General features: G+C 37.6%; 1 protein-coding gene across 4 annotated transcripts; it reads left to right on the forward strand.

The window, feature by feature from the left end:
* Window positions 1-393: 393 nt before the first annotated feature.
* NIPA2 (NIPA magnesium transporter 2) lies at window positions 394-26,426 on the forward strand. Of its 4 annotated transcripts, none has more exons than XM_030317595.2 (7): window positions 394-632; window positions 1,419-1,555; window positions 9,166-9,393; window positions 10,696-10,752; window positions 19,919-20,009; window positions 21,387-21,547; window positions 24,930-26,426. In XM_030317595.2, exons 3-7 carry the CDS (start codon window positions 9,255-9,257, stop codon window positions 25,562-25,564), a joined length of 1,083 nt encoding a protein of 360 aa, XP_030173455.1. In that variant the 5' UTR covers window positions 394-632; window positions 1,419-1,555; window positions 9,166-9,254; the 3' UTR covers window positions 25,565-26,426. The 4 variants fall into 4 exon arrangements, with proteins under 4 accessions (XP_030173455.1, XP_030173456.1, XP_030173457.1 ...); XM_030317596.1 differs by having other exon boundaries at window positions 425-667; XM_030317597.1 differs by having other exon boundaries at window positions 425-618.
* The last annotated feature ends 85 nt before the right edge of the window (window positions 26,427-26,511 follow it).

Here is a 26,511-nt window from a genome sequence, read left to right on the forward strand (position 1 = left end):
AGCCCAATCCCGCCCCCACCACTTGGTTTCGCACCTCCGCGTTCCGGGACCCGCCTCCAGCCTCCTGGCCCAGCCCTAGCTCCGCTCCTTCCCCTCTCGGAGCACCATTTCCCTAGGGATTGCTAGGTAGTCTGCTTAAAATGCAGCTTTACACGGTAACCACGTAAGGGAATTCGCATTTTAAGCAAGCAGCACACAGTTCTTTGACTTCAATCACTTGCTCGTCGAACCTACTTTGCAAAATATTGCATCCTCTCCTTCCTTCATCCCGCCCCGCTCTCTTTGCTCTCCACAGCCCAAGGCCAGCTAAAGAAACCGGAAATCCACAGTAAGGTGGGCCGGGGCGGGCCTTTGCTGCGTTGCACTGCGCGTGCGCGCGCCTCCTTTTGCGTCACTCGACCGCGCCCAGGCTCTCCTCGGCTACTTACAGCTCTAGGTCCCGGCGGCGGTCGCGGGTCATCCGGGGCAGGCTCCCCTCGGCGCTCCCCCATGGAGGAGGCGGCGCGCACGGCTGCAGCCCTGGATGCTCTCATCTCCTACTGGACAGCGTCTAAGGCACTGGCCGCGCGAGCTCAAGAAGGGGCGGCCCGTGCGGCCTGTGTGGGCGTGTGAGCGGAGGTGACCAGGGCCAGGTAGTGGAGGGGACCATGGGCGGCCTCCAGTTGGGGTGAGGTCGCCAGTTTTTAATTTTTTCTTTCAAGCAAGGGCGAAGGGGCTGTGGTCGAATCTGCTGGTCTTGGGTTGGCAGGGGCCCTTCAGGGGCGCCTTTCTCTTCCCTGGGAACACGTGTGTTGTGAAATGGAAGGGCTTTTCCTCTTATCCTGCCTCAAGGAATCCCACTGCGAATTGGGTTGCTATTAAATTCTATGGAAATCTGGCTTGACCCTGTCGGGGCACCAGTTCATTCAGCTCATTCACATAGTTTTCGTTTTGTTGTGAGTTTTAGATTGTTTCAGCTGCTGCGGAGATATTAACTGACCGTTGAACAAGTTTTAGAAGTCAGCCGTTGAACATGACTTTTAATTTCCTAACTTTTATAAAGTCATTTAATCCCTCCTTCCTTTTCATAAAAACTCTATATACGTTTAGTTTTGTTTTTGTGTCTCTTTAATTTGTTCACTAGGTTTTTCAATTCGTTTAATACAGGACTACGTTTTCTGTTTTTAGAAATTCTCTATAAACCATATACCTAGGTAGTACTTTTTTTTTTTTTTTTTAGTAGTAAAAGTAAGATGGGAGAGTAGAGATCTTTGTTTCATTGCAGTAAGCTATCTGTTGAAGCACTATGTTGTTTATGCTTGGTTGAGTAGGTTTCATGTTGGTAAGTAAAAAGAGTATGGAGGCTAGTAGCCAAATTTTTGAAACTGTTTGGTAACTGTTCAGTCCTTTTGCTTACTTATGTATTTTCTTCTTTCCAGGCCGGAGCTACTCTACCAGGGTTTAAAACTTTAAATGAGAATAAAGAGTATTATTTACAAGGAAATGAGAGTGAATAAGTCATCTCTGACCTCTTCCAGCCTTTTTTTTCATAAGAGAGACCATATTAAACTTACATGTAAGTTAAAATTTTAATTTATAACTGATGTTGCTAAATTTGGATTGGAGATTTAGGTTCTGCAGTATTTATAAGTACCGTTTTTAAAAATAATTAGCGGGAAGCCGGGTTGCTTAGTCGGTTAAGTTGGCTGACTTTGCTCAGGTAGTGATCTCACTGTTGGAGAGTTTGAGCCCTGCATCGGGCTCTGTGCTGACAGCTCAGAACCTGGAGCCTGCTTCAGATTCTGTCTCTTGCTCTCTCTGCTCTTCCCCTGCTCACTCTCACTCTCTTAAAAATAAACATTAAAGAAAACTTTTTAAAAATAATTAGCAAAGTAAGAGATTGGAAAAAGTTAAATCAGTGGAAACCAAACAGAAGTAAAGATTAAGAACTCTAATATTAGTTTTCATTCAGTGTGGGCAGCCCATATAGAAGTAGAGTCTAGTAGACACTTAGGTTCCATTTCAGACTGTATAACTTTCTGTGTGGTCCTCTGCATGTGATTTAACCCCTTGGGGGTTTGGTTTCTTTAGTTGTAAGGTGGGGATAAAGATACCTTCTTCTCATTGTATGTATTAGAAATAATGTGTATCAGTTACCTGGAACAGTGCTTCATAGGTGTTCAGTAAGTAGTAGCTATTACTATTTAGAGGGAAATGATAAAAAAGAATTACACTTGTTTTCAGGATATTTCTTTTATATAAAAATACCCTGCTGTGGTATCCTGCCTACCCTTGTTCACTCAGTGTCAGCCACAGTGGCCTTTCTTTTCCTGGAAAGCTGCATAACAGTTCATACCTCCATGCCTTTGCATTTTTTCTCAGCTCTGTTCTTTTCCTGTCTCTTTCAGGGCTTTACTCAGTGTTATCTTCTCCACTGGTCCTCTTAACCAAACTAGTTCAAATAGAATCCCCTCAACCCAACTCCTCAATGCCCTTAACCATAGTATTTACCACCTTCCAATATAATATTATTATTATTATTTATTTTTTTTTTTAATTGTCTTGCCCTACCTCCAACACAAGGTAAATTCCATGAGGGCAGGGTTTTGGTCTGTTTTATTCACTGCTATATTCCCATTCCTGGAACATAGTATATATTCATGTCAGTGTTTGTTGGTTGAGTAAATGAGATAAGCACTTGTCCACAAGAAGCCACCATGAAGGGGATGTAAGTCGTATACATAAGTAACCATAATATAGGCTAGAAAAGTGTCCAAAGAGAAGTGTAGGTTTAAAGGCCAAGGAATTCAGAAAAGATTGATTTCTCTGGTTTGTGGAATTCAAGCAGGGCTTCATTGTGGAGGTGCATTTTGAGTTTGCACCTTAAAAGACGAAAGGGAAGGGGCGCCTGGGTGGCTCAGTAGGTTAAGCGTCCAACCTCGGCTCAGGTCATGATCTCACAGTTCGTGAGTTCGAGCTCTGCGTCAGGCTCTGTGCTGACAGCTCAGAGCCTGGAGCCTGCTTCAGATTCTGTGTCTCCCTCTCTGCCCCTCCCCTGCTCATGCTCTCTCGCTCTCTCAAAAATAAAATAAACATTAAAAATAATTTTTTTTTTTAAGATGAAGGGAGAATATAAACAAAGGTATGGAGGAGGAGAAGGAGTAGGTAAGAATGACAGCAGTATATTGACCTCTGGTGTATCATAGGGTATGTGAATTATAGTATAGGGAAATAAGATTTAAAAGTTAGGTTGGGAACAAATGGTGAAAGGTGTTAGAGGATTACAAAATTTGAACTTCTTTTTGTAAACATTGGGTAGCCATTCTAAGGTTTTAAGCAGGAGAATGAGATAGCACAGATGTGTTTTATAGAGCAGTGTGATAGCATCATTGTTGAAGCTGAATGAGGATTGGGAGAGCCATGGAGATATGAGGCTGTATTTCACAAAGGTATACTCCATATGGTACTCTTGGCCCTTGTATCCAGTTTGGGTAATGAGGATGGTGAAGCCATGGTCAGAATACAAGGAGGAGCAGATTGGGCAGATGATGATTTACACTGACAGCCTGGTTGGAGCTGTTACTTCCTTGTGTTCCACCTCTGGGTCTAAATGGAGACTCCAGTGGGAAAGGCAAAAGGCTGGATTCTAGCACTGGTTCTGCTACCTACCCACTTCTTGAGAAGTTGCTTGACATCTCTTCATGGGGCCTGTTTTCTCTTCATGGGGCCCTCACCACATACCTTTCAAGGTTTTGTGAAAAATGTCAAAAATGCTGTGACAAGTTTAAAGCTGTAAATGTACTTCTGTTGGTATATTTTTAAAAAGTATATGACTTTGGTAATTGCGTTGCCTACTGTTAGTCATTTTGCAAAGCAAATCTTAGTATCAGCTTATCTTATAGATGGTAGAATACTAGTCCCATCTTTTCCTGTTACATGTTCTCCATATTTTAGAAGAAGGTGGACCAGTTTCAAAACTTTATTTTCTTTAAGATATATTTATTTCATTTTTAACATAACTTGTATTTAATGAAAGTTAATGTTATAAATATTCGTAAAAGTAAAATCACCTTTGAAAATTAAACTTCAGAAAGAACAATTTGGAAATTCTAAGAGCCTTTAAAAGTGTGCTTAAAATTAAAATGGGTCACTTCAGATCATTTTACTCAGCTGTGGAATCCTTGAGGTCAGGGACTTGTGATCAAATCATCTTTATAACCCCAACATCTGGCATATTAGAGCTGCTCCGCATATGTTTACTGAACAGATGACCACACTATAAATAATGTAACAGCTAGAGGAGAGGAGAATGGGATGGGACCTTCTACCTGGTCCCTGTCAGAGGTAGGATGGGCACATTATCACCTGAAGCTTGTCATCTCTGATTTGAGAACATAGTTGAAGTGAAACATACTAAGTTTTCTTGTTTAGCTGTCTTTAAACCTGGCCCTACTTCATAGTATACTCAAGAATAAAACAATCCATTTCAGGGGCACCTGGGTGGCTTAGTCAGTTAAGCGTCTGACCTCGGCTCAGGTCATGATCTCGCGGGTTCGTGAATTCGAGCTCCACGCCAGGCTCTGCATTGAGCATGGAGCCTGCTTAAGGTGTACTCTCCCCTCCTCCTCCCCTCTCCAACCTCTACCCCCCTCTTCCCTCTCCCCCTCTCTCTCTCCCTCTCTCCCTCTCTCCCTCTCTCCCTCTCTCCCTCCCTCCCTCCCTCTCTCTCTCTCTCTCTCTCTCTCTCTTTCTCTCTCTTTCTCTTTGTCCCTCTCACCTGCTTGTGAGTGTGCCTGCAGTCTCTCTCTAAAATAAAAAAATTAAAAAATGAGCTTTATGTAAGTGAAGTCTGAATTTGGATTTGTGAAGCTATTGGATTGGAACTGTAGCTAAACCTGACTTGTTTATGGGTATCATCTATGTAGGTAACAAAGTTATATTTTATAGATTTCAGAATATTCAAAATATAAATCAGCTTGTTCAGACTTTTAAAAGGGAGGTTTGTGGACCAAAGAACTTTAGGTAGTCACTTCCTCAGTAGAATTTGAATGATAATTAAGAACAGTGCTTCATGATGATAATGGTTAAAGGAGCTGATTTTAAGTTAGGGGGTGCTTTGATGACTATTAGGTGATCCTTGTTCATTGGAATGCAGAGTGGGCTGAAGTGTGTTTGGTAGCTAGGTTTCTTTACTCCCATCTTCCCAGACTTTTTACTGTTACCTTTGCATTTTCACTTACATATAACACTATCACTTCCCAGCATACTTTGACAACTTTTTACAGTTTGTAAGTTTATACACTGTAAAAACAGTTGTTACATTTTAGGAAGCTGATCTAAATGATACAGCTTTATTTTTAGGGCCAATTATAATTATTCCATTCATCTATATTCACTGAGAAAACCGATATTAAGACATATTTTGAAGCTGTAGGAGCCCAGCATCTGGCAGTCTAGTGAGGAAGACTGGGTCATAAACATGGTTAAGTGAGTCATTTAGAGTGTGCTGGGAATACCATTAAGCACACTTTTTTTGTTGTCATAATCTTTTTATAGTCTCTCTCTATATATTTTAATGTTTATTTTCGAAAGAGACAGAGCATGAGCTAGGGAGAGACAGAGAGAGAGGGAGACAGAATCTGAAGCGGGCTCCAGGTTCTGAGCTGTCAGCACAGAGCCCAGCGTGGGGCTCAGACTCATGAACTGCGAGATCATGACCTGAGCCAAAGATGACACTTAACCCACTGAGCCACCGAGGCGCCCTTACAGTCTATAGAAGTAATTCTTTCTGCTAACCATTTTATTCCCAAATTTTCTGCCTCCCCCCTCCCTGCATATGTTTATGTCTCTGTACATAACTGATGGTCACAGTCCAGAATTATTCCAAAGGCAAGCTGAAGTTAAGTTGAAGTTTGGGGCTACCACATAAAGAGACCAATAGTTTATTTGAAATTTGGAAATCAATAACTTTACAGATTCTTTAGCTTCTTTCTTTTCTTATGTGTCTCTGTTAAGGTGGCGACTCAACCAAGGTCATGCACCCAGCTAGAGGCAGGACTGAATCTTCCAAATTCCCTGCCTTGGACCTTTCTCAATGCATTTTCTTCCCTTAGGAGTGGCATTCAGAGGACTAGGGATACTTCTCCAAATCCTTATGAGAAAGATCAGTTCTGGAAAGGTTTCAATTAGACAGCTAATCTCATCCATATTGTATGTGACTGATACTTATAAAACTCGGAGCACCTCCCTGACTTGAGTGTCTTATGTTCTTTCCATGTTTCAATATTATCTTATCCTAGATTGTGGGGTGACTTTGCTTTTGGGACTTGTTAGTTGTTTCTCTCCTGACGTCTCTGCAGCTCTTGAGCACTGCAACATGTGTTTTAAAAAACCTTAATATGGAAACGTCCAAACATACATAGTACATAGAGTAGAATAATACAATGAACCCCTGTCTGCCTGCCACCCATCTTTACCACTGATCCCCATTTCTGCAGACAAGTTTTGGTTTTTCAAAAATCTGATGGGAATTTTATATTTATCTGTAGTACGTCTGTTTAGGTGTGTAAGTTAGTTATCCCAGTGGCATGTAGCATTTATTTATGATCGTACTCATGGTTCATTAAGTCAGCAGGGATGACTCTGTGTTTGGCTGTGCACAGGGTGATGGCAGGGTGCAAAGGGGCAAGCAGAAATATAAAGGTCCTCTTTAGGTCTAGACTTGGAACTGGCACTCCTGTCACTTACACCTTCCCCCCATTGGCCAGCATAAGCCACGGAGCCAAGCCCCAAATCAATGGGTTGGGAAGTACTGTTCTTATGAAGGGTTCTGGGAACCATAATGTGACTCAACAGGCAAATCTAAACACTGGCCCCTTTGGCCCCTTTTTACCATTATTACAGAACATTATCACCCTTTATTTAACTGTCTTTTGTTTGTCTCCCATGGAAGACTAAAATTTAGCTATCACCATTTTATGCATAGAGCTTAGCATAATGCTTAATGCTTATGTTTGGTAAATACTGTTTGAGTGAATGGATAAAGCAATTGAGGGGTTAGGTCGTTAGAGTTATGATGCTTTTGCTAAAAGCCAGAATCTCATAACCTGAACAATGGAAAAAGCTGGCTAGTGGGCCAGTGTTAATGAGTGAGGATCCTGACTGAATTGTAGATTAGTTCTGGAACTCAGTAGTTAATTTGTGGGACAAAAAATCTCAAGACCTACCAGAAAGTTGGGCTGGCAGTAAGTTATAACTAATCATAAACCTTCTTGCTGAGTAATATCTTTCCCTCTACTTTCTGCACTTTGCTTTAGTTCATTTGTTAGCAGAGTTCATGAGTGACATTTGAAATGTCTTTGATAAGCCTCTGCTCTCTGTCTGGTCTTAGGGTTTGAGCCCTCTAGGTCCATGGCCCTCATGTTCTCCAAAAAGTCCATCAGTATCACACTTGCACTATGGCAAACATCTGTCTGTTAGAATGATCATCCTCCGCTAACAAAATAATGTGGAAGCTGTTTTCTTTCTACACACCCCCAAATAGGCTAAATAACAAATAAATAACCATCTGTTTATATCTACATAGATTTCAAAGAAGAAAGTGTATGGGTGAGAAAATTTTGAGTTTCTCTGTGTAGATTATTTAAAAAGGACATGTTGTGAAACTGGTAAATGTATTTATGAACTAAATTTGTATATTTTTATGATTTATTTTCATTCTGTAGAATATTTTTTCTTAACAGCAAAGTTTTGTTACTTTGGACTGTCAACTAAGACTGGAACCATTATTTAAATATGAAACTAGAGTTTATAAAATTAATTTAAATTTTTAAATTTAGTGTATTATTTTTCTTTTTTTTTTTTTCTTACTGCTTCAACAGTATTTATTTAACCTACAGATATTCCTCTACCATATTTTGCATAGATAGTACCATGCACATGGTATACAATCTCTGGCTGTCTTGCCTGTTCAGATGAGGTCTGGTTTTTTTGTTTTTTTATTTTTTAAAATTTACATCCAAACAAGTTAGCATATACTGCAACAGTGATTTCAGGAGTAGAAAACCCCACAACCCCTCCAGTAACCCTCAGTTTGTTCTCTATATTTATGAGTCTCTTCTGTTTTGTCCCCCCCCCCCCGTTTTCATATTATTTTTGTTTTCCTTCCCTTATGTTCATCTGTTTTGTCTCTTAAAGTCCTCAAATGAGTGAAGTCATACGATTTTTGTCTTTCTCTAATTTCACTTAGCATAATACCCTCCAGTTCTATCCACGTAGTTGCAAATGGCAAGATTTCATTCTTTTTGATTGCCAAGTAATACTCCATTGTGTGTGTGTGTGTGTGTGTGTGTGTGTGTGTGTGTGTGTGTATACATACATGTGGTAGATAAATATATATATACACACCACATCTTTATCCATTCATCCATTGATGGACATTTGGGCTCTTTCCATACTTTAGCTATTGTTGATAGTGCTGCTGTAAACATTGGGGTGCATGTGTCCCTTCAAGGCAGCACACCTGTATCTCATGGATAAATGCCTAGTAGTGCAATTGCTGGGTTGTAGGGTAATTCTGTTTTTAGTTTTTTGAGGAACCTCCATACTGTTTTCCAGAGTGGCTGCACCAGCTTGCATTCCCATAATTTTTTTCAGTTTTGTTGAGTTATCCCTGACATATAACATTATATTAGCTTAAGGTATACAACATAATGATTACATATATGTATATGTTATAAAATGATCACAATAAATTCAGTTAACATTTATCACTTCACACAATTATAAATTTTTTCTTGTGATGAGAACTTTTAAGATCTTAGTTACTTTCAAATGTACAACACAGTATTTTTAACTGTAGTCACCATGCTGTACATTATACCCCCAGACTTCTTTATGTTATACCCATATCTGTCACTCCTCTATCCCTGGCTCTGGTAGCCACCAGTCTGTTCCCTGATTCCATGAGTTTGATTTTTTAGTATGGGTTTATATCATGATCCTATCTTTTGCCATAACTGGAAGAGAGATAATTACATTAGTGGTAAATTATAAATAGGAAATATATTATCAATAGTAGTAATGAAAATATTCCTTTATGAGAAGAGAAATGGAGTAAATTTTTGAGTTGCATTTGGACTATCACTATCATTCTCTGAAAATCTTGTCTTGTTTTGCATTGTTTAGATTTGAAGACTGCATAACCCTGCCTCTAGCACCAGCGGTTTCTCTGTTTTGTAATCAGTGTGATTTAAAGAACTTCAGTAACAAACGAAATGATCCAGGGGCGTGGAAAATATGACTTTTACATTGGTTTGGGATTGGCTATGAGCTCCAGCATTTTCATTGGCGGGAGTTTCATTTTGAAAAAAAAAGGTCTTCTGCGCCTTGCCAGAAAAGGCTCCATGAGAGCAGGTAGGCTATGCCCTATGTGACTGTGAAATGATATCTGTGTATGCTTGTTTACTCAGGTTCTTGATGGTAGATGACCACATCTTAATTCCTAGTTAGTATATTTGAAACTTTGAACTATGCAAGCCTTGTAAATGTTTATAGAGAATCAAACATCAGTTACTTTGTAATGAGAAAAATAAAAGTGAGACAATGTCATTAATAAGCTAGCTGTTCACTCCTATAGTTACTTTCAAAGTGGAAATAAGGACCAGTGCCCTATTAGCATCCAGTCTTATCTTAAAATTTTGATATTTCTGCAGAGAAGGAAATAAGGGTTTATGAATAGAATCAAAATCTGAAGGCAAGATCTTGGGGGATACTTGTTATGATTGAACCCCCACTCTGACTTTGGCGCATTCACAACAGCATTATGTTGCATCCTGGCCGTGTTTCATCACTCAGTCTCTGCTTTAGTTCTAGGTCTGGTTCTGACCTCACAGGAAGACCTGCTTTGGTAGTAAACAAAACAAAACACCTTCTCCCTCTTTCCTGTGCCATCTTTATGGCCAGAGCTAGTCAAACCATCTTAAAATAGTAGCCTCTATTAGAGGTTAGTAGGCAAAGGAGAGAGTATTGGCATATACTACGTGAACAAGTATATTCCTCATTCTTGTCCTAAGACAGGTACTTGCATTGTCCATGATGGATATGTTTATCAAAGAGTTCATTTGCATTGGCTTTTTCTTTTGGACAATGGCTTAAGTACCAGTTGCTTCCTGGTTTTATTATTTTTATTGGGAAGAAAGTCAAGTAGAAAAGGAGGGTGAATATCCTAGCAGCCCCAGACTGTGATTAATGCTTAACTTTTTATGTATGGTCAATATAAGACCCCTTTCTCCAAGGTAACTGCCTCATAAATGGGGCTAACCCACACCTATATGGCTTATCCACTTTCAGACTAATTCATTTGAAGCTGGACTACTACTTACTGGTTCATTTTCTTTACTTGGTTTATTGAAGCTGAGTTCACGAAACAAAAGAATGAAGTATGGACTGAATATAAGGATTAATTTAATTACTTCACTCAAGGAATGAGGTTTGTAGTATAGTGCAAACCTAAAAATTGTAACATTTTCATTATCCTCATCCTCTTTTCTAAGAAAATCATAAAAATATTATCTAAGAAATCATGATGGAACCTTTATTCAAAGTAATAATCATCAACAAATAAGATGTTTTAAAATCTGTCATAGCTAATAGTTGTCATAAATTTATAAGAGTCTGATAATCTTCCCAAAAAGTGAAATATTTTTTCATTCACAGGTCAAGGTGGCCATGCATATCTTAAAGAATGGTTGTGGTGGGCTGGATTGCTATCAAGTATGTATAGAGAACATTTCAAGAAAATATAATTGTATATTAAAATATTTGTATATACTAGTACAGCTTCATATTACTAGCACATTTTAAAACTAATTAAATTCTTCATTTTTATTTTAAAAATTTTTTAGTGTTTTTTGGGGGTTTTTTTGAGACAGAGAGTGAGTGGGGGAGGGGCAGAGAGAGACGGAGACACAGAATCTGAAGCAGACTCCAGATTCCAAGCTGTCAGCACAGAGCCCAATGCGGGGCTCGAACTCACAAACCACAAGATCGTGACCTGAGCCAAAGTTGAATGCTTAACTGACCGAGCCACCCAGGCACCCCTTAAATTCTTGTTTTTTAATGAACAGTACTCAAAATATGTAAAACTTAAGCCAGTAAAAGTCATTTAGCAAGCAGTTTAATAGTTTAATTTGAATGAGAAGACTTTCTTTTACCTGTCTGATTAAAACATGTTTAATATACCTGTGTTTTTTTAAATTCTCAGTTTAAGAAGATAAATTTGATAGTAAAAGATCATAGAGGGGCACATGGGTGGCTCAGTTGGCTAAGCATCTGACTCTTGTTTCAGCTCAGGTTGTAATCTCATAGTTGGTGGGATTGTTGACTCTGCTCCAACAGTGTGGAGCCTGCTTGGAATTCTCTCTGCCCCACTCCTCCTTGCGCACTCTTTCTCTCTCTCAAAATAAATAAATAAACTTAAAAAAAAAAAAAAGATTGTAGAAAACATCCCATTTTTAATTCCTCCCCCTTCATTGACTTTCATTCCAAATTGGAAAACAGGTATCCATTTGATAAGAGTGTCCATGCTTATTTTGATGATTACCTTTAAAAAAGTGCATAGAGGGGCGCTAAAAAGTACATAAAAAATGATATTTAATTCACTGAGCCTTCAAAGTATTCAGGATTAAATTATGTAAATGTTCTTATAAGTTTAAGAGCAGTTGAAATAACAAAGAGACTGATTTGACTATTCATTCAACAAATACTGATTGTTTCTTGTATGCCAGGTGTTGTAGGCGCTGGAGATAAACTGTTGAAACAAACGGAAAAATCCTTATGCACATAAGACTTAACATTCTAGATGGAAGACAAATAATAATAAACAAGATAAAGAAATTAAAATGTGTGTGTTAGTGACAAATGCTAACATTTGCTAGGAGTAAGATAGGGAAGGGATGTGAAGGATAGATGGATAAAAGATATAAAGGAAATGAGGGGGCTAGCCATATGGATATTTGGGGGAGGAATGTTTTAAGCAGGAGGAAACAGTAAATATTAAGGCTATGAGGTGAAGCAAATCTGACCTTTTGAAGTGTGATAGCTCAGAATGATTTTTGCCCCCTGGTATTTACACTTTTGTATAATCCTCTCACACTGAATTAGTGCTGGCCCAGTGTGGTGATAGGATGCAAAAGAAGTTGTAATGTGTGGCTTCTGAGGCCAAGTCACCAAAAGCCTGTGGCTTTGCCTTGATTGCTTGGGTTGCTTACTGAGGGAAATCCAGCCTTCAGATGACTGCAGCCCCAGCTTATATCTTTGACTATAAACTTCTTGAAAAACCCTGAGTGAGAAGTACCTGTTGATCCCTTTCTGAAGTCTTGACCAATAGAAGTTATGAGAAACCATGAGATCTTGACTATTAGAAAATATGGCTTGTCTTTTAAACTGCCACATTTTGGAGTGCTTTATTAATGCAGCACTGGATTATTAAAGCCTCAGGTAACATTAAAGAGGCAAGAACAGCAAGAGAGTGAATGTGGGGGAAGTAGCAGGGGATAAATTCAGGGAAGTAATGAGGGTGGGTCTTGTACATCACAGAAATGACTCTGACTTTAATGTGTGGGAAGTCACTGGAGACTTTTGAGCAAAGGGGTGACATGATATGCTTTAGATTTTAATAAGGTCTCTCAGGCTGCTGTGTTGAGGAATAGACCACATAGGGGAAGAAGCAAGAAAACCGGGTGGGAGGTTATTGAAATAATCAGGTAAGAGGTGGTGATGGCATGGACCCAAGGGAGTTGCAGTGAGCGTGTTAAGAAGTGGTAAAATACTGGATTTTGTTTTGAAGATGAACTGATAAGATTTGCTGAAAACAAGTTAAAAGGTTGGATAGAATATAAACTCTTAGAAACATGAAAGATCCAACATGTAATGAATTACCTAGCCAAGATCAGAGAAAGGCATAAAGCTCAGAATGATAAGCTGAAGACACTTCTGCTCTAGATGTAATTGCAGACTTCAGAGCAGGTAGGTAGGAGAGAGAGTGAACTTTTGAATTGGGCTAATAAGGGTCAGAGTCAGGTGCTGCTAAGAATGGAAACCAGGACAAGATTATTGTATTGGAATTATAAAAACAAATAGAAATTAACTACATGTCTTTTACAAGATGTACTTGTAAAACAAGGATATAGAATGGCTGAAAGAGAAAGATGGAAAAACACCTGAAGAAAGTTGAGATTGAAGAGTATGCTAGGTAAAATATAATTCAAAGCATAAAGATAAAAGGTTCAACTTCTCAGGAAGCTTTAACAGTTCTAACTTTATTTAATAATATAGCCTTGAAATATTAAAAGCAGAAGTTGACACAGGAACAGGGGAAATAGACAAATCCAACACCATATGGTGAAATATTAATATAACACTCTCATAGGGTAAGCAGAGTAAAATTGTTAAGTCTATAGAACATTTGAAGAGCAAATTTAACAAACTTTTTGGACATGTCATTGATCTACATTGTTTTCAAGGGCATATGGAAAGAATATTTATACAAATGGACTATTTGCTAGACCATAAAGCCAGTCTTAAAGTTTTCAAAGGATTTAATGGAGTGTTTTCATAGATCATTATAATTACCTTAGAAATCAGTAACAAAAAGAATACATAAAAATCCCTATGTGTGGAAGTTTAGAAATACACTTATGTACTCCATGGTTTAAAGAAGTCAGAATGAAAATAGAAAATATGTTCAAATTAGAAAATAGTATGTTGGTGCCCAATGCAAAATATCATAACTTGTGGACTATTACTGAAATTATTAAAATTTACAGTTTTAAATAAATATAATTAAAAATAAGAAAGGTAAGGCATCTAGTTCAAGAAAAAAAGAAGAAAATGTAGAAGGAAGTAAAGAGAAGAGCTAAAATTAAATAGAAAACAAAAGGTATTAAAACCAACATTTGGGTTTATGATCTAAATGAAATTGATAAACCTTTTGTTGAAACTGATGGAGAAATAGAGAAGGCAGAATAGCTGGTAATGTAACTAGAGTTTTGTAGATACCAACAGGATGTTTGAACAGTTTTATCTCAGTAAATATAAGAACTTGGATAAAATAGGCAGATTTCTACTAACTTAGTACAGTTGGGTCTATAGTTTTAAAACCTTTGCATACATTAAGCCCTGGGCCCAGATGGTTTCATTGGCAAGTTCTGTGGTCAATTTTATTTATTTATTTATATATTTATTTATTTAAATTTTTTTAATGTTTATTTTTGAGAGAGACAGAGTGCAAGCAGGGGAGGGGCAGAGAGAGGAAGACACAGAATCTGAAGCAGGCTCCAGGCTCTGAGCTGTCTGCACAGAGCCCGACGTGGGGCTTGAACTCAGGGACTGCAAGATTATGACCTGACCGGAAGTCAGATGCTTAACCAACTGAGTCACCCAGGCGCCCCTATTTTTAAAAGAAATAATTGCAATGGAATAATTTCCTAATAATAGAAAAAACGGTATACATTCCCCTACTCTTCTTAAAAATCTAGTATAATCCTAATACCAAAACTTGACTCTGTATAAGAAAGGAAAAATAGTCTAGTCTCATTTGTGAACATATATACAAAAATCCTAAATAAATTATGAACAAACTAGATTTATTTTAGGGGGGTAAAGTTGGCATAACTTTGGAAAACCAATCACTGTAATTAATGATGTTAATAAATTCAGAAAAAGCATCATTTCAGTTTACCGAATTTTTATTCAACTATTCATAACTAAAAAACCATTTCAAATAAGTCATTTCAAGACCAGTGAAACCAGAACAATCAAAATAAGCACCAAAATGAAATATTGAAGGCTTTCTTTTTGAAACTGGAAACAAACAAATGACTTCTCGTTACTCCTTCAATATCCTGAAAGAATTTCATAATAAATGCAGTAAGGTAAAGGGGTGGAAATAGAAAGAAATATATAAACTTATTATTTACTGATTGTATGATTGTGGGTATAAAAATTCCAAATTATATACAGATAAATTATAAAATTAAGATTTAGCAAAGTGGTGTTGGGTTACAAAGTCAACATACAAAACTTAGCTGTGTTTATTATCAGCAACAATTAGAAAATGAAATGTTAAAATGGTGTCATTTGCATATAATTCTTAAAAACAAGAATTATTTAATTCTAAATCTAACAAAAGATGAGAAAGATACTGATGGAAAAAATGAAATCTTATTGAGAAAAAGACAAATACAAGGATATATTATTTTCATGGATTGAAGGATTCCTTATTGGAAAGTCAACATTCCTCTCCATAGTGACAGGTTAAGTGCTATTCCTTTTAAAACCTATGTGCTTATGTGCTACATGGTAAGTTGATTTAAAAATTTGAGGGGCGCCTGGGTGGCTCAGTCGGTTAAGCGTCTGACTTCAGCTCAGGTCATGATCTCACAGTCTGTGAGTTCAAGCCCCGCGTGGGGCTCAGTGCTGACAGCTCAGAGCCTGGAGCCTGTTTCAGATTCTGTGTCTCACTCTCTCTCTGACCCTCCCCCGTTCATGCTCTCTCTCTGTCTCAAAAATAAATAAACGTTAGAAAAAAAAAAATTTTTTTTTTAATTTGAATGGTAATACAGAAGTCCAAGTAAAGTAGAAATACTCTTTTTTTTTTAATGTTTATTTTTGCGAGACAGAATGTGAGCGGGGGAGGGGCAGAGAGAGAGGGAGAGACAGAATCTAAAGCAGGCTCCAGGCTCTGAGCTGTCAGCACAGAGCCCGGTGCAGGGATCAAACTTAGGAACTATGAGATGATGACCTGAGCCGAAGGCTGTTTAACCAACTGAGCTACCCAGGTGCCCCTAAAGCAAAGATATTCTTAACAAAAGGTGAAAGGATTTACTCTACTAGGTATTAAGATTTATTATGAAGCTACACTGAGTATGGTACTGTGCCAAAATACACAATAGACCAATAGAAAAGAATGGCAAACCCTAAAACCCAAAAACAGTATATTTATTGCAAAGATGATATTGAAATAGAGAAATGTGCTTTTCAGTATATATTATTGTAACAATCCATATGGAAAAAAATAAGATTTGATTTCTACCTCCATACATAAAAACTTTAGGTGGTTTATAAACTTAAATGTGAAAGAGAACACTAAAGAATTTGAAGGATAAAGAATTTAAAGAAAGATCTCCCATATAAGAGATGGGTGAAATAGGTGAAGGGTATTCAGAGTACACTTAAGGGGTGCCTGGGTGGTTCAGTCCGTTGAGCGTCCTGGTCTTGATTTCGGCTCAGGTCATGGTCCTGGAGTTGTGGGATCAAGCTCTGTGGCTCTCTTCTCTCCCTCTGCCCCTCTCCCCCACTCTTGTGCTCTTTCTAAAAAATAAAAAAAAAATTTTTAAGGTACACTTAAAGATGAGCAGTGAATAAATGTATAGAATTGTCAAATTAGTATATTGAACACCTGAAACTAACAACACTGTATGTTAACTATACTGGAATTAAAATTAAAAAATAACATTTCTCAAGCAAGTTGTAGGAAGCACTATCAAGAGTTTAAAAGAATGACAAGGCAAATTACAGAATGTGGCAAAAAAATGGTTTTAATATTTTGCTGATTTAACTCAAAATATTACTAAATATTAAGTTGATATCTCATGGATATCAAATTGTCAACACTGTGGGAAAAAGGGTTGATATAAAACAATACAAGAGTATTCCAAACAATAGCTTATCAATATTTGTTCCTTTGATGGGACTTTCTCATGTAACTTTGATTCGTGAAATGATTTCATTTACAAAGCTATTCTTTGATATTGCCTCAGCTTTTAGCTGTTGTAACTTTATTGTGATGTTTTCTTCTGGCACTTGCTTTACCTTGGATAAAAACTCTTAATTTTTTCACATTCCTCTTTTTCCAGATAGCACCTCTTTGCCACTAGTTCCATTTCATAATGTCCTTGTGACTTTCCAATATTCTGAAACTCCTCCAGTTCCAGGGCTTTTTTTTAGCACACTCTATTACATGCCTAGGGAAATTTTTATTTTTATTTTTTTTCTGGTTGTTGTTTAGTTAACCTAGAGCAGTTTTAGGTTTAAAGCAGTATTGAGGAGAAGACAGAGATTTCCCATATGCTCCCAGCCCATACACATTTATAGCCTCTCCCATTATCAGTACCCCTCATCAGAGTGGTGCACTTTCTACGGTTGATGAACCTACACTGACACATAACAATCACCCGAAGTCCATAATTTACATTAGGGTTCACTCTTGATGTACATTCTGTGAGTTTGGAGAAACGTATAATGACATACATCAACTGTTACGGTGTCATGCAGCGTAGTTTCAATTGCCCTAAAAATCAGTGAGTCTTGGGGGAGAGGGGGGTTGCAAATACATATACATTAAAAAATAAAATAAGGAGCACTTGGCTGGCTCAGTTGGTTAAGCATCTGACTCTTGATTTTGGCTCAGGTCATTATCTCACAGTTCCCCCCGTTGAGCTCTGTGTTGACAGCACAGAGCCTGCCTGGGAGTGTCTGTCTGTCTGTCTGTCTGTCTCTCTCTCTCAAAATAAATAAATAAACTTAAAAAGAAATACCAGTGAGTCTGTTTTAAACCTTCTATTTTCCTCTTCCAACTCCACTGGCTTCCACACTCTCAAATAGTGGTAGGCCTTCTACTTCAGAGAGATCATAAAAGCCATTAAGAACTCCCTCCATTTCCCACACCAAATCTGAAATCTTACCTTCTTTCTCATCCCTTTTTCTCGTTACAAAGAAAAACGTCCTCCTCCTGCTTAGGCTAGCCCCTCCATCTGTGTTCTGGATTCACTCCCCTCCACCTTGTCAAAGACTCTCCTGCCTAGGGCAATTTTTAACCCACAGAAGATTTACATCCAAAATATATAAAAACTTACCTCAAATCAGTAAGAGAAAACAAATAGATTTACTGGCAGACAGGAAAAAAAAGTTGACCAGCTTCTCCATTAAAAGATTTCCTTGGGGCGCCTGGGTGGCGCAGTCGGTTAAGCGTCCGACTTCAGCCAGGTCACGATCTCGCGGTCCGTGAGTTCGAGCCCCGCGTCGGGCTCTGGGCTGATGGCTCGGAGCCTGGAGCCTGTTTCCGATTCTGTGTCTCCCTCTCTCTCTGCCCCTCCCCCGTTCATGCTCTGTCTCTCTCTGTCCCAAAAATAAATAAACGTTGAAAAAAAAAAAAAAAAAAAAAATTTAAAAGATTTCCTTTGTCCAACACATGAAAAGGGGAAATGCAAATTGGAAGAATAATAAAATAATCCCATTCCCCATTAACAGATTAGCAAACTTCTAAATCTGACAGTACCACCAAGTGGGACAAAGGGAGCTCTGTTACTCTACTAAGTGAAATTTGGTATAACCATTTTGGAAAACAGTAGCCATGAGTGATCTTTTTCTATAAGATCACATCCTTCCCTTGCATAAGATTCCCCAGTGGCCTTTCAATTTAGATGAAATCCTTGTCAGGACTCACAAAGGACTTGTGCCATATGGCCCTGGCTACCTCTGACTCCTGGGCTACTCTCCCCTTGCTCATTCTATTGGAGCTGTCCTGCCTTCCTTGCTGTTCAGACATGCCAGACATTGCCTTGAGTCAGAGGGTTTTTTTGCTGTACTCCCTGACTGGGACATTCTCCCCCCCGGATAGCTGCAGGTAAATATTTCACTTCAGACCAGACTGTCTAAAAGTTTCCTATCAGAGTGCCCATGTTTGGCACCACGATCCTGCCCTCAGCAGCACTCCATTCCTTTCTGTCACTTTGTTTTTCTACACTGCGTGGCTAATCACTTGACCTTTATTTTGCCTGTTTTCCCTCACAAAATGTAAATTTTAGGAGAACAGTATCTTTGTTTTGCTCACTGCTGCATTTCCTGATCCTACAACAGCATCTGGAACATTGTAGGTACCTAAGGATGTCCTTCGAATATAAGAGTTGGGTTTTAAAAAAAGAAAAAGCTTGGGGCGCCTGGGTGGCTCAGTCGGTTAAGCGGCCACTTCGGCTCAGGTCATGATCTCGCGGTCCGTGAGTTCAAGCCCCGCGTCGGACTCTGTGCTGACCGCTCAGAGCCTGGAGCCTGTTTCCGATTCTGTGTCTCCCTCTCTCTGACCCTCCCCCGTTCATGCTCTGTCTCTCTCTGTCTCAAAAATAAATAAATGTTAAAAAAAAAAAAAATTTTTTTTTAAAAATAAAAAAAGAAAAAGCTAGTGAAAAAGACTTGGGAGAAGTGCTTTTACACCAGTTTTAGCTGCTTTTAATTGATTTGTGTTTGTTGTCATAGGATATAGGTATCAAAATTTTATTTTAAAAAATCTGTAAGCATAAATTAGGTCTCTTCCAGTTAAAATTACAGATTTGTTTCTAATTAGTTGGAACTTTAGTGTTGATAATTTACAGAAGAACCTTTGAATAGCTGGGAGAAAATAAATTGCTAAATACAATTGAAATCGTACATAATATATATACATATATAATATATATTATATATATAGTACATAATATATAAATAGTACATTATTATATGTGTGTGTGTGTGTATGAGTGTATGACCCTTCAACAACATGGGAGTTAGTGGCACCAACCCCCTGTGCAGTTGACAGTTTACAAATAACTTTTGACTCCCTAAAAACTTTACTATTAGTGTGCTATTGACCAGAAGTCTTAACCAACAACATAGTTAATTAGCATATATTTTGTATGTGATATGTATCATACGTTGTATTCTTAATAAACTAGAGAAAATATTAAGATCATACAGAATACATCTACAGTGGTTAAAATGTACATGTAAGTGGACAAAGTTTAAACTCCTGTTCAGTTCATGGGTCAACTCTAAATGAAAATAAAATGCAGGCATTTCCATTTTGAGTGATTTGTTCCTGAGTTTCTTTTGTTATCTATCTCCCAAGTGGGAGCAGGTGAGGTGGTCAACTTTGCTGCATATGCCTTTGCACCAGCCACCCTAGTGACTCCGTTAGGAGCTCTCAGCGTCCTAGTAAGGTAAGGACACTACATTTCATATGTAGAAACAGCAGTTGGTATTTTAGTCCATGAAGTATTCAGTACCATCTAATTATACATGCTCAGAATAATTTATATTTAAACAATCTTGAGAACTTTTTTTAAGCTGTGTATTAATTTGCTTTTAAAGGGTTATCTTTTGTGCATAGGCATGCTGTCGATTTGGGAGAGAAAATGCATCTATGCTTTTCTTGCTTGTATTCAGAGCCAATGATAGTTCTACTTTTATTACAATTTTTTAAAATTTCAAGTTGGACTTGTTGGAACATTATCATATGAGACATGTACACTTTGATAGATGATGGTTGATGATAAATCAGTTTTTATACCTACTACAGAAAATCAGTGATTTGGTGCAAGATTATGTGCCTCTGAAGCCTGATTCAGGGTACTCATTTGGAGCAGTCCAAGATTTGTCCTTTTTGTTATCTTAATGCTTAGCCCCAATAGCTAATTAGCTTAGCCCCTAATAGTTGAAGTTGGATTTGGGCTACTATTCTCAAAGTTGATTAATAAGTTTTCTTTTAATTTTTCTCCCCCAAATAGTCTGTATATATATATAAATTGATATTATATGCAAATTACATAATTTTTCAAGATACTATGTAATATATAATGATATATTATGGTACATTGTCTTTTACCCTGAATTTTCTGTATATTATACCATTATATTTATAGGTTTACATTATATATATTTTTAGATTTGGATTAAACTGGCTATAATGTATTAAAATTTGATAACTTAGGGGTACCTGGGTGGCTCAGTGGGTTAAGCATCCGACTTTGGCTCAGGTCTTGATCTCACAGCTCATGGATTTGAGCCCCGTGTTGGGCTCTGCTGACAGCTCAGAACCTGGAGCCTGCTTCGGATTCTGTGTCTCCCTCACTCTCTGCCCCTTCCCCATTCATGCTCTCTTTATCAAATAAACATCAAAAAAATTTTTAAACTTGATGATTTAATTAATAGACAAATTATTACACGAACACATAGGAAGTATGCATCAACCAGTATGGATAAATAAAGTTGAGCCAATTTTAAGTATAAAATTTGGGTTTGGACTTATATTCTTAGGCTATAAATGCTATAAAATGCTATAAATTTGTGCCACAGCTCCATTTATTGTAAGTTTCATATTTTCTACAGTAGAAATACGGTAACTATGCTGGTTTAGTGTATGATGAAACCAATGTTTCTCTGGAAACTTTCATTTTAGCTTTGTCTGAAAGCCAGAATCTTTACAAGTTCACAGTGTTTTAGTTTTTTAATAACTTAAAATTCTGAGTTGTGTTGATATTTAAATATGAAAAAAGTGTGATTATTTTAATGTTCCACACTCCTCTCCACCATTTTAGTGCCATTCTTTCTTCATACTTTCTAAATGAAAGACTTAATCTTCATGGGAAAATTGGATGGTTGCTAAGTATTCTAGGATCTACAGTTATGGTCATTCATGCTCCAAAAGAAGAGGAGATCGAGACTCTAAATGAAATGTCTCACAAGCTAGGAGATCCAGGTAAGAAATAATAAAAGCTGTATCAGTCTTACTAGTTTGCTTTTTTATTTAGTTTTTATTTTAACTAAAATTTTATGTGCATGTAAAGAGACAAATTGTTCTACATAGCTTATTATGAAAAATAGTGGTCATTTTCCTCCCCTATCAGCCCCTAAACCCTTGTTTATTTTGTTCTTTTAACTCTTTGTCTATAAATAACGTGCTCATATTGCTGCTAGTCTCTTTGGCTTTAGGCATCATCTGTTATATCTACTACCTGTTGAATGTACTTAGTTCCGTGTAAGTGATTTATTTATAATCACTACATAACTTTTATTCCCAGTTTAGACATATGATATGTTGTGATTTCTTCTCCTTTACTAATAAGGATATTGTTTGATAACTTTTCTGTGAATATACCAGTCCATCTTGAAGCTTTTCTCCGGTGGTCTTAATTCTCCCCTCAGAAATTTCAAACACATTAGGTATTCTGCAGTTTCATCTCTTCTGGAAATCTCTGCCAGAGACTCTTTTGGCCTTAGTCTAGACTGGTATCTTGAGGGTGCTAGCACATTTGTCATTCTAGATTTTCCTTCATCAGCATTGTAGAGGATCCCCTCCACTTTCTATTTTTTCTTGGCTCTGAATCCTGGTTTTACTCCTTCATTTTGGTTGGAGCCACTGTTGTAGGAGAGAAGAAAGGCACAGAAGAGATGAGACTTTTTGAGACTTTGTATATATAAAAATGCCTTTAATCTATGTGACCTCATTGTCTTCTCACTTCCAGTGTTGCTGCTAAGAAATCAAACACAGTTGATTCTTTATCTTTAATATGTGACCCATCTTTTATCTTTAGAAACCTTCAGGATGTCGTCTTTGCTCTTGTCATCTGAAATTTTCCACTGATGTACCTAGCTGTGGGCCAGTTTTATCCATTGTCCCAGATACTTGATGGATTTTTTTAAATCTGGAAATGTGTATCTCACTCTAGGAAATCAGTTTGTCCTTTAATTTTCTTTGTTTTCTCTTTGTGAAATTCTTATTCTTCTGTTGATTGGACTTCCTTGATTGTACCATGACTTTTCTTATATATATTTTCCCTGTTTTTACCATTTTTCCTTTTAGCTCTGTGTCCGGGGAGATATCCTCAGTTTTGTCTTACAGCTCTTTGACTTTTTATTTCTGCTATTTCATGTTTAATTTCCAAGAGCTTGCTTTTATTCTTTGGTGTGTGTGTGTGCCAAAAAAACACAACACAAAATTCACCCTCTCAACATTTCACATATATGTATGGTCAACTACATGCATGGTGGTAAGCAGCAAGTCCTCAGAGAGTCCTGGTTATTTTAAAGTTTTTCTGCAAACTTCAACGTCAAGATTATTTGTGGGCTCCATTTTTTCTTTTGTTTTCAGTCATTTAGTTTTGTCTTTTGGCAGTTCCAGTTAAATGCTGGACATACAATATTAAAAAGTGTAAAGGCTCTAAATGATGTTTTATTCTTTCAGAGAGAACCTAAATTTCTTCTGTCGGGCAGATACAAGTACAGATTACTTTTAACTTAAAGTGTTGCTTCTATCTTTTTAGGGGCTGGTGTCTTTCCATTTTGCTTATATTCTTGATCAAAGTCCTTTTCTCTCAGCTGATAGCCTGGGATGTTTACTTGGACCTTCCACCTTGGTGAACTTTGAATGGCAGTGTCTGTGTTAGCATTCCAAGATTGCAGGCCTCTTCACTCAGCTCTCTTGCTTTTTCACCAGGCTGTCCATTTGGCTTCTCTAACCTAGGCACGTGCAGCTTCTGTGCCTACAAATGCCTTAAGGGGAGTTGCACATAGAAATTTGGGCTCACTTGTCTTCAGTTCCTTCCTTTCTGGAATCTTGGTCCATTGTGTCCTAGCTGCTTAGGCAGCCCAAAATTCCAAGGTTTATTTTTGCCTAGTCTACTGAAACTTCCACATGCCTCAAGTCACCACTTTCTGCTGGCCTTTATGCCCATCCTTACTCCCTACTCTAGAACTGGCAGTCATTGCAAAGGAGAAAGCAGAGAGATGAGTGTGGACCTTACTTTTTTCTCCCAATTTTGCCCCTTCAAGTTCTGGTTGCTTCTCTGGTATTTCACCATTGTTTTTTTCTGTTTGTTTTGGTGCCTCTCCTGGTGATCCTTGGCTGCCTTCTGAATGTCGGGCTTGTCAAATCCCCAGCAAAGTCTCCTCCTTGGCTGCCTGAGTCCTGGGAGTTGAGTGGGACAGGGGGAGTCAATGGCATAGACATTTACCTTACCCTAAAGTTCTGTGTTAGTGTGGTACCTTCATACTCAACTGGCCCAGAGTCCTCCAGTTCACTGTGGAAGGAAGAACAGTCACTCAGATGTTCAGAACTGAGCAGGGATTCTGGGATCATAATTTAATAGACTTTCAGCCAGGCCTCCTGTTTCTCAGTCTCCCCTTAACCCCACTTCCAGAGATACATTGTATCTTTGGAAAGTTCTGTGCTGCAAACTGAGTTACATTCTAGTCTTTGATCACTGCTGATGTGGGATTCAGCTTTCATGGATATGCTTTATCAGTTATGAGTTATCTTCTGCTTTTTGGCTTCCATAATGTTACTGTCATCTCCTTTACCTGTTCTTGTTTTTGTACATTTGCTTCTTTAAGAATCCTATTACTATTTATTTATTAGCAGAGTTTAAGGAGTGACTACTCAATTTCCTCATCTTAAAATGCAGATGATAGTATTGATATTATTGGGTAGTTGTGAGGATTAAATGAATTAATCAGTGCAAATTTCTGAGAAAAGTGCCTGGCCCATGGTGCTACACAGTTGTTTGCTAAGTTCAGTTCTCCATATTCAATGAGAACCCTGACAATACTTTTCAGATTCTCTTATTGATTTGCTGTTTACCCCAGTGTTTGTCTCTAAATACTGTCTCTAAATATTTAAAAAATTTACTCCTTTTAGGATGAACTTTATAACTGCTGTTCTTTTCAGCATCTATAAATTGTTGAGTGTTCAAGATCATCTCATAATTTCTCTCCACTAGTTTCTGATTATTTCCATTCTTGGAATTAGAGCATTCCAGTGGGTAGGAAGTAGTAAGATCTTCTAGAATAGGTGGCTGTGAATCATTCTGATGTTTCCTATGGTCTAATTATCATGGGGCCTGAGATACTATGTTAAAAATGTTAGTGGTATAACAATTTGTGAATATGAAGCACGTTATGGTGCTTCCAGTGTATACATTTAACTAAATTTTTATGTGTGTGCTTTTGCTAGGGTAGCAAAAGAAATCTAATACTTATTTTAGGGACACACCTTTTCTCCTTTGTATTGAGTTTTGGATTCTCAGGGGTTTCTTTTAATACTTACACCATTACTAAAATAAGCCTTTTCTTGCCTCCTCCAGGTTTTGTGGTCTTTGCAACACTTGTGGTCATTGTGTCATTGATCTTAATTTTCGTGGTGGGACCTCGCCATGGACGGACAAACATTCTTGTGTACATAACAATCTGCTCTGTAATTGGAGCATTTTCAGTCTCCTGTGTTAAGGGCCTGGGCATTGCTATCAAAGAGCTGTTTGCTGGAAAGCCTGTGCTGCGACATCCCCTGGCCTGGATTCTGCTGCTGAGCCTTATAGTCTGTGTAAGCACACAGATTAATTACCTGAACAGGGCTCTGGATATATTCAACACTTCCATTGTGACTCCAATATATTATGTATTCTTTACAGCATCAGTTTTAACTTGTTCAGCTATTCTTTTTAAGGAGTGGCAAGATATGCCTGTTGATGATGTCATTGGTACTTTGAGTGGCTTCTTTACAATCATTGTGGGAATATTCTTGTTGCATGCCTTTAAAGATGTCAGCTTTACTCTAGCAAGTCTCCCTGTGTCTTTTCGACAAGATGAAAAAGCAATGAATGGCAATCTGTCTAACATGTATGAAGTTCTTAGTAATAATGAAGAAAACTTAACCTGTGGAATTGAACAACACAGTGGTGAAAATGTCTCCCGAAGAAATGGAAATCTCACAGCTTTTTAAGAAAAATGTAATTAAAAGGTTAATCTATAATTGTGTTATAAAGTTAATTTGAGTATCAGAATGTGTCTGAAAAAACATTGTTCTCAAAAAATGTTCTCTAGAGACAATCTTTTTTAAAGTTTCACTGATTTGGACCAAGAAATTACTTTTCTTATATTTACATGATGGTAGCTCACTAAAATGACCTCAATACATGGCCAATTTCTATTAACATTGTATTATTATAGAGGTATTTTAAATTTTCCTTCACCAAAATCTAAATGCACTGACAGTTTTAAGTCTATAAAAATGCTGTATTTTTTCATTGGTGATGAAAATCTGAAATGTATATTTGTCATCCCCACTCCATCAATCCCTGACCATCTGAAGGCTTTTTGATTTAAAAAGGAACAAAATTTTCCTAATACATTATCCTGTGATTTACCTTACCTGTAAAAATGACTCCTGTTTGATGACTTAATTTTAAAATGTTAAAAGAGAAACCTAAGTTACTAAATGAAGAAAAACTAATTTACAAAAAAAAAAAAAAAAAGAGGGTAGGAAGTTGCCTGAGGCAATGTTTCTCACACTGTGACTTACCACCACACATTTGATGGTCTTCCTATTCCTTGATGGCACCATGCTAAACCAGCGCATCCTGTGTCTGTCAGACTACAGCCTGACCAGTTTCATTCTTCACTTACTCTAATCCCTTGATACCTGGAACCTTGATTACCATTTTACATCAGCTCTTGTACTTTTCAGTATATTTTCATAATGAGTTATATTGTCATTTAGATCTAACAACTCTGGGAAATAAAGTCAAAAGACTAATTTCTTAAATTTAGTTCATGTTATAATAAAAAGAAAAATTGAAACAGTTCTCATCTAAGTCTGAATGCTTAGAACACACAAGATGTTTGTAAAATATGGTTTCTTTGTACCAGATATTTTACTTAAGAGTTTGT

Source organism: Lynx canadensis, chromosome B3, assembly GCF_007474595.2.
Source record: "Lynx canadensis isolate LIC74 chromosome B3, mLynCan4.pri.v2, whole genome shotgun sequence".
In the NCBI taxonomy this organism is placed as follows: domain Eukaryota; kingdom Metazoa; phylum Chordata; class Mammalia; order Carnivora; family Felidae; genus Lynx; species Lynx canadensis.